The 8,134-nt window shown below is 37.1% G+C and overlaps 1 protein-coding gene across 1 annotated transcript in view; it reads right to left on the bottom strand.

Moving 5' to 3' along the window:
- Nucleotides 1-2,015: 2,015 nt before the first annotated feature.
- CASTOR2 (cytosolic arginine sensor for mTORC1 subunit 2) overlaps nucleotides 2,016-8,134 on the bottom strand; it is a 1,552,528-nt gene continuing 1,546,409 nt past the window's right edge. Inside the window, exon 9 of the mRNA XM_044054131.1 lies at nucleotides 2,016-2,412. Within this exon, the coding sequence (XP_043910066.1) occupies nucleotides 2,347-2,412 (66 nt within the window). The 3' untranslated portion in view covers nucleotides 2,016-2,346. The remainder of the gene's footprint in view (nucleotides 2,413-8,134) is intronic.

Here is an 8,134-nt window from a genome sequence, read left to right as displayed (position 1 = left end):
TATAACTGGGATTGATACCTTCAAATCTATCCCTTCTATTCTAGAAGCAGGATTTAAAGTACCCAATGCCTACAAAACTACCTGTTTGAAAGGTTACGACAAGCACTACTCACAGACCAACTGTTAGTTCACTACTAAAATACAGACAGACTCATAGTTCACAAATAGGCAAGGGTAAGGGATACCCTTCTCTCTCTAACTACCCGTCGTCAAAGGAGACGACTGCATATAAAGCAGCAACACATCTTGAAAAATGCAATAAATGGTGTACTAAACTTTTCTCTTGGTGAAAACGGTATTTTTATGTTAAAATGCATTATCTAGTAGCTTCTGGCAGAAAGAGCAAAATTTCAAAAGTAATCAAAAAACAGCACATTTCTTGTAAAAATACTAGAGTGCAGAGATATACCTATGTCCATGTCCCTGGGAATCCAGTCATTTTACTTGTTTTTAGTTTTAAAATTGGCTATAGGCACTAAAACAATTTGCTCTCTTGCCACTGTCCTACTGAAACTAATGCAAATTACTTATTTAAGCAATGTAAGCACTGGGGAAAAAACACAGTGACCCTCTTGGGCAGTTATGAGAGGGCCTTACATACACACCAACATAAAATGGCCCATTACAGATGAAAAACTCAGTTGCAGAATGCAATGTTTGTTGAAATAAGCCCATCTACTATATCCTCTGTCTTTTTTACACCATAAAACCAGTTTTCAAAACAAGGTCTTTCCATGAAGTTGAATGACGTACTTGTATCAGCAACTATCAAGACTACTAGATTGATTCTGGAGTCAACACGAGTACAAGAAGTTATGGTACTCATTCAGAAGTACAAGAAGATTTTTTTTCTAGGGAAGAGGACACTGCAAAATTGTGCATAGAGACAAGTTAAAGTTCAACAGGGACTAACATCCCGTACCCATCTAGCCACAAAAACATCTGCTACATACGCTGTTTTGGGAAAAACAAAGTCTCTCTCTCTCTCTCTCTCTCTCTCAGCAAAAGTTAAAACAGACAGTACAACCTAAAGCTGATTACCTTCTGCATATCTGAAAAAGCACATAGCTCTGGCAATTTCTGTTAATGTACTCTTGCAGATTTTGATAAAGTGCATCTCTTCCTAACATGAGTAATCAACTGGAAATTCCATTCTGAAGAAAAAAATGATAGGAGTATGATGATTGAAAACTAATTTTTACTCATTTTCTGAAATCTCTCTTATTCTGTTCAGTGTCATGAGGATCCAAAGCCTATTCAAATATGCAGTAGGTGAAAAGATAGATGCAATCCTGGATGGAACTTAAGCCCATCACAGGACACAAATGCACATAAGCATGAGCAATTCGGCAGATACCAAATCACCAAGTCTTTGGGAAGTGGGAAGGAACTACAGAGTCCCATGAAAACATGTACAAAACATACAGTCTCTTTAAAGAAGATGCAGGAAATGGACTGGAGCAATGTTGTTTTTTGTACCAGAAGCTTTTCTCAAAATAAAAGGAGTTACAAAATCCAGAAAGCAAGCATGACGTCTTTTTACAACACATGTCCTATCCAAATTCACATATAAACATAACATGCTGAACACAAACCATGGTGTTGTATTCTGTGGGTAAAGACTGCACATCAGTTTCAGAAAAAGTGGTTCCCATTCTTATTTCCACACAACTGAGTAAAATAATAAATTTTCTACAAAAAGGCAAGTATGTCTTAATTTGAGTATTGTCTAAAGGAGTCTCTTGAAAAACCTCCAGCAACACAGTGCACTTTCAACAAACAGCTGCAAGCAAACATGATGTTTTGTTCACAATTGTTCCAAGATTCAAATGCATTTAACTTGCTGGTCAGTGCTCAGGATTAAGGTACCCTACAGTGCATGCAGGGGGTTTTGGCCTTTACATACATCTCTCTACATCTGTGCCAGAGAAATTGGTTAACATAGTGCAATGTATTGTATCACATTTTGTTTTTTGCTAGCTTGTAGCAATCAATAAATAACCTTTGAGACTAAGTAAAAAGCCAACTACTTGCCATGTATTTCTAGCTGATTTTACAAAGCCTTAGAAAAAACGCATACTCTAGTGAAACACACTTTTGTGCCACCTTCAAAATAGATGCAGGTTTCAACATTCCAAATTTCCAAGTAAGAAAAACACTGTGGTTATATTTCTTTAAAAATCTAATGGTAAAATAAACATTTTTTTTTCCTTTGGAGAACAACTAGCCGCCGCTTCTTCGAACTGCTACTTATTGCTCAGTCAGCATTTTTCATGGCACCATTCCAATTTCAATTTCTCATGGAACACTGAGCAGACTCAAGCCAAAAATGTTCCAGAGTGTAGTCTACTGCTTTTCTGCTTGAGTGACACGAAGTGCATTAATTACACTGTTGATATTTTCCTCTGGTACCTGTAAAATAAACAATGCTTACTGCAGAATGTGTTGCATTAGACTTTCAAACACAAAATAAGTGGTTAAAAAGGATACTGACAAAGACACAAAGTAGGACAATCTGAAAACTTGCTCTGGATGAGTTTATTAATGGAAGCCTAAGGCCTACAGTAGCACTGAAACCTGCAACAGACATATGGATAATCTAATTCAACAGACAACTGTACAATTCTACTACCAACGGTTACTTCATAGAGTTAGAACTACAACAGTTATGTACTGAAGACAGCAATTAAATGGGAGAGATTAAGCATTTATTACCGCTTTACACATATCGGCAAGTGAAGCAGACCAATCTCAATGCACAAAGAACAAATGCATTCACTTTGACTAAACATAAAAATAAAGTTGATGTTAGGCAATCATTTAAACACAATTTGATACCTTCTGAACAGCTGTGTCAGAAACAAATACTTAGACATTACTTAACCTTTATTATACATCACAAATATGTCTGTTTACTGTTATTACTCAAGTAATAAGCATCTAGACAAATCTTTGTTCCTGTCAAGTTTCACCTCTATCTGCCACCATCCATTCTTCACAGACTGCAAATGCAGTAGCAGGGAGTAAGGACTCATCCAGAAACAGAGCAAAACAAAGGAAAATGCCAGAAACACCTGTGGTTGAACAAAGGATTAAGGAATTTATTTGCTTTGAAGGAGAGTATGCGTTAGTTATAAGTATTTAAAATCTGTTGGCAAACTAGATGCTTTATAGAGGGTTTCATCCCCCCCCCTCCTAAACAAAATTGGACTCCCATGTTGCATCACAAAATTAAGGGTACAATTAAAATAAAAGCAGTACTGACTTTTGTAACAGTGATGAGAGTAAAGCCAACGTACAGTCCAAGAGCGGCTTGCATTAAAGCCACTAAGCAAACTAAATTATGCATAATTATCTAGTTACCAATACTCATTTTCATAGTAGTCCTTACTAAGGAACCTGTATCCTGTGAAAATACACAGAAATGGCTAATTACACTGTGTATAACTTTTCCCTGACTGCTGCAGAAAATGATTCCATATATGAAACACCATTATATAAAACAACTAAAATGATGCAACAGTAAATCTTTATATCTGAAGTAAAATGAAGCCCATTCCTACGCATTTTTGTGCTAGTAGTTTGTCCAGCAAAATCTAATTACCATAAGGTGGAAACCCTAAAACTCCTTGTGATCTACGCATAAAATTATTGCACTCTCCATTTCCTTTGCTGAGTTGCATACAGCCCCTTCCACCAACATATATAATTATGCCACACATCGCATCTAGGAAGGTACACCTTAGCCCCATGTTCCACTCCTCATTTGGACCCAAAAAACAAACCGGGAGCACACTTGAAAGATCAAACCAAAATTAAATTCTATTGTCTTGCCAAATTTAGAGGGAAAGCCTCCACCACTACAGTAGGTGGAAATGCAGCAAGACACAAGAGGATGATAGGAGTAGTAGTACATACTTATTACACAGGGTATTTTTGTAGATCAGTTACTGTAATAACTGCTACATAGTCATTTTTGACTCTGAAAGCAATTTGCAGTGGATCACTGTTAGGAAAAAAAACTAACTTTTATCAGAAAACTTTGGGATTGGGGGGGGGGGAGTAACCAAAAGGGACAACCCCGAAGAAAACTCCATAATCAGAGGAATAATACTAGACAGTGGTCAAAGATGACAACTAAGTGACCACAGTGTAAAAGTCTGCAACAGACACATTCATGATACAAGTACTAAACCATATACTTGATGGGTGGTGTCCTTTACCAATACTAATCAATGAAAATAATATGGCAATTTGTTCAGATTTTGACCGCCACAATCTGAGCTTCCAATCTTGGCGAAAAGGAGAAAAACTGCTTAGCCTGAACAAGCCCACCCTTTTCAAGTGAAATCTAACTTTAAAATGAACATCAAGGGTAAAAGTGTAGTTAAGGTACAGTTTATTTACTTATTTATAGTCTTTTGTTTACAGGACAAGTCCAACTGGGCAGGCAGATACATTTTCAGCAAAGGCTGTGGGAGAAAAGCTCCAACACACTGATCCAAAAATACAAGATTCTACAAAGTTTACAGTATAACAAATTAAAAACATTGAGATTATTGTTAACAGAAACTGAGATTTTGGCAATAGGTTTATCATTGTAAGTAATACAAAGAATTCCATGAATTGAAGCTAGACACCTACATGTAGTAATGAGAGATGACAAGGAATACTAGAGGAAATAAAAGATAAAGAATATGTAGGAATAGGTGTTTGCTGAACAAGAAATAGGAAAAGCGGTTAGGTGGATAAGGGTGAAGTTTCTTTTCTTTGGGGGGGGGGTGAGGATGATCTAAATCAGGTGGTGGCTAGATTGCGTTTTAGTTTGTGTTTAAATCTCTCAGTACTACTGTCCTGTTTTAATGAGATGGGCATGTAGCTCAATTCCTGGTGACATAGGAAGAGTACATGCTCCACTGCAGTGTTGTGGGACTTTGAGGGGGTTAAGTAAGCTTCTGTTAGAAGAGTGAAGGTATAGGGGTGGGGAATACTGTTTGAGAATATTTTGTAAACAGAGGACAGACGTGTTGCGTCTGTATGCTATGGTATGGGCAGTAAGTAAATGGGTGTATGCTAGTTCCACAAACTCTCCAAACCAGAGCTGTGGGTGAGACTGGAGGGACTCCCAAGTCTTGTAAAAGACCAGATAAGGTTCCATGCAACTCTGAAATCTTATAAGACTTTTTAATGGCTATAAAGATCTGTGTCTTCTCAGATCTGAACTTCAGACCCTCTGAACCGGCTTTTTCAAAGGATAATGTATAAGTGTTCTCCTTGGATAAGAGCTTCCTGACGGACAACACTGAATGTCTTGCTTGAGAAGGCTGGCCTGGTGACCCTGAAACTTGCTCTTTGAAAAACTATATTCATGGTCACCGATGCCTTTGCTCTCAGAATTTCTAGGTTACAGAAATCCTTCTGCAAGACAGCCATAGCTGGTTTTCCACAAGGATCAGGTATCCCTTAAAACGAACGCACATTTTCTCCCGAGGGAGATTTCAAAACTGTCAAACCAGTCCGTTAAATTAAGCTCATCATGCCACCATGTTCCACTGAGTAAGAGTGCACAAGAATTTTGGAAGGTGAGTAGAAAGGGGAATGCAGAAACTAAGAAAATCATTTTCAAGCGGATTAGCTGCACCACTTATTTAACACACCAACACTATCAAGCTTCAAACAACAAAAACAGACATTAGAAAATACAGTCAAGATCTAATCTCACCCAAAAAAATATACAATGCAGAAGACACAAAAAATAACAAAAGAAAAAAAAACAAAGTAAAGAAACTGTCAGTCCTGCGAGAAAAATACATTGCATCAGACTTCTGATCTTACATTCACAAACTCCGCCTCTACTGCTCATTATTTTCTTCTTGCATGAATCCCTCCCTCTTCATTCATCTGGGTACAAGGAAGGTCAATCTTTTTGCCTTTTAAAAGATTTATATCTTATGTATTAAATCACATTAGAAGTACTTTTAGTGGCAAAAGGGTTGATGAACATATAGGGAAATAAAATGGCAAATCAAAAAAAATTCTAGTGTTTTTTCCAGGTTTGAATGGCAATATTAATTATATATCTGCTTTAAAAGAAAACATAGGCTAAAATGATGTAAAATATAATTTCAAAGCTGTTTAGTGGTATTAGTACATGACTTTTGTGAGAAGTGTAGTGTTATATAAGCAAGGAAAATGAAGTTGCTATTTTCTCTATGCTTTCAACTTTTACATCTTGTGGAGGCAGTGTTGGTTTCCTGACATTTGCCTTCATCATGTCCAGTACTGCTTCTAACAGCAGTGAGGATTGTGAGGACAACTTGGGGGATCTTTCTGTTTATTCAACTCCATCGGGAAGCAAGGTAACAATGCCACTACAGTTAAAGAAAGAAAACAAAGATTCCAGTTCTGATACCCTCATCTTCAAAGGGCAATTATTTCAATAATTTTAAAGAGGCTTCAGACATTACTAAGAAAATCATGTATGCACTGAACACGGTGCTGGAGTTTACCGAGACCAGCACCGGCAACTTTTCTATCTTGGATCATACTCCTACTTTTATTTATGTATTTTTTCTGACGTCATCCTTTTCAAAGGCTTAGAATCACCTGTAAGGAAAATAAAGAAATCGCAATGGGTAACATCTTTTTCAGTCACTGTCGATCTAAAAGATTAATGTCAACAGGTTTAAGAGTACAAAATAAACCTAATGGTATACTTTCAGACACCTTTATGCAGGAGTAAACAGTGTCAGTGAGATGCATAGTTTAATTTATGTTCAATTGCTAAGGAAGTACAATGGACTGATATTCTTATGGACAAGCTTTTCTTTTCAGTAGGTTCATGGGTGTATGTGTATGTATACATGTGAATATATCTATAAGCTAATGACCACCAGAACCTTCAAAAAACCAAGCCTCACAGACCAAATCAATTTGGTCCCCATGGGCATCTACTTTATGGAGCATCTGAGGAGGTTAAGGAATATTTTCCATTTGCCTCTGTCCATCAGAGACATGGGGGGGGGGGCATACCAGGGGTCTTTTGTCAGCCATTAAATCAGCAATAGAAAACAAGTTAACAGTGATAGAGAAAAAAAAAACAAGTTAAGCAGCACTAAACAAAAAGCCTAAGAGACCGAACAAAAAGGCTAAGAGACTGACTGGATTATGTGAATTGTGCAAGTATGACCTTAAACTCCAGAGTGGAAGGACAGTTATCTAAGAAAACAGCAAATAACTTAATACTAAGATTATGCTGTTGGAACCACATAAGCTTAATTTTTTTTTCTAGGGGCAAAATTCGGTAGCCCCCTGCCAAGAAGATCAGTGCCAACAGTATGGAAACACAGAATGAAGAAAAGGCAAAAAAAAACCCCACAAGGGTTATTTGAGAGGTAATCAAGAAGTGGAGATTTAATAGTCAGACCATCCCTCCAGTGGAAACAAGAATATGGGCAGTAGTAGTACAGCAAATGTCAAGGCTCCAAAGGATAACTTAAATACCCTCGGGAAGTGAGAGACAGGAGGGAACAGGTAATCCCTTACAATTTCAAAATACATCTTCCAAAAACTTGACTGACAATAAAATCAAAATGTTGCAAAAGGGATTCACGTTTAATCCATCAGCCAGGGTTGATGAAGGGGTACACTAGCAAACTTTCATATTTAAAGACACTATTTCTACAAGCAAAGTAGATTTTGTCATTTATTTATCGACTGACATTTACCAGAGAAGTCATGCAGACAAAAACTAATACACTCATTCATAAACACACACATTTTTTCTATTTTATTGGCTGTTTTAATTTTACACTTGCTAAACAGCAAAAGTGCTGCTTAGTGAACTTAAAATAATGGCTCAATTGTTGTCACTTATGCATGTACACACACACAGGCAAACACAATTTTTTTAAAATTTTACACTTGCTAAACAGCAAAAATGTTGCTTAGCGAATGTGAAATAATGGCGGATGTTATCTCTGTTACAGCTTGAGCTCCATGACAACTTAATACGCTGTCGTGAAGTGGCAGACTAATTTTTCAGTGGGCATTCCCTCTACATTAACACCCTGCTGTAGAATGTACGTTTGGTTATCAGCAAGAGCTACAGTACTATAGGGTTGAATAAGTGAAA

Source organism: Protopterus annectens, chromosome 13.part0 (assembly GCF_019279795.1).
Source record: "Protopterus annectens isolate FY-2018-M chromosome 13.part0, PAN1.0, whole genome shotgun sequence".
NCBI classification, from domain to species: domain Eukaryota; kingdom Metazoa; phylum Chordata; order Ceratodontiformes; family Protopteridae; genus Protopterus; species Protopterus annectens.
Note: the sequence above shows the minus strand (reverse complement) of the source record. Positions and strands in the feature narration are given on the sequence as shown.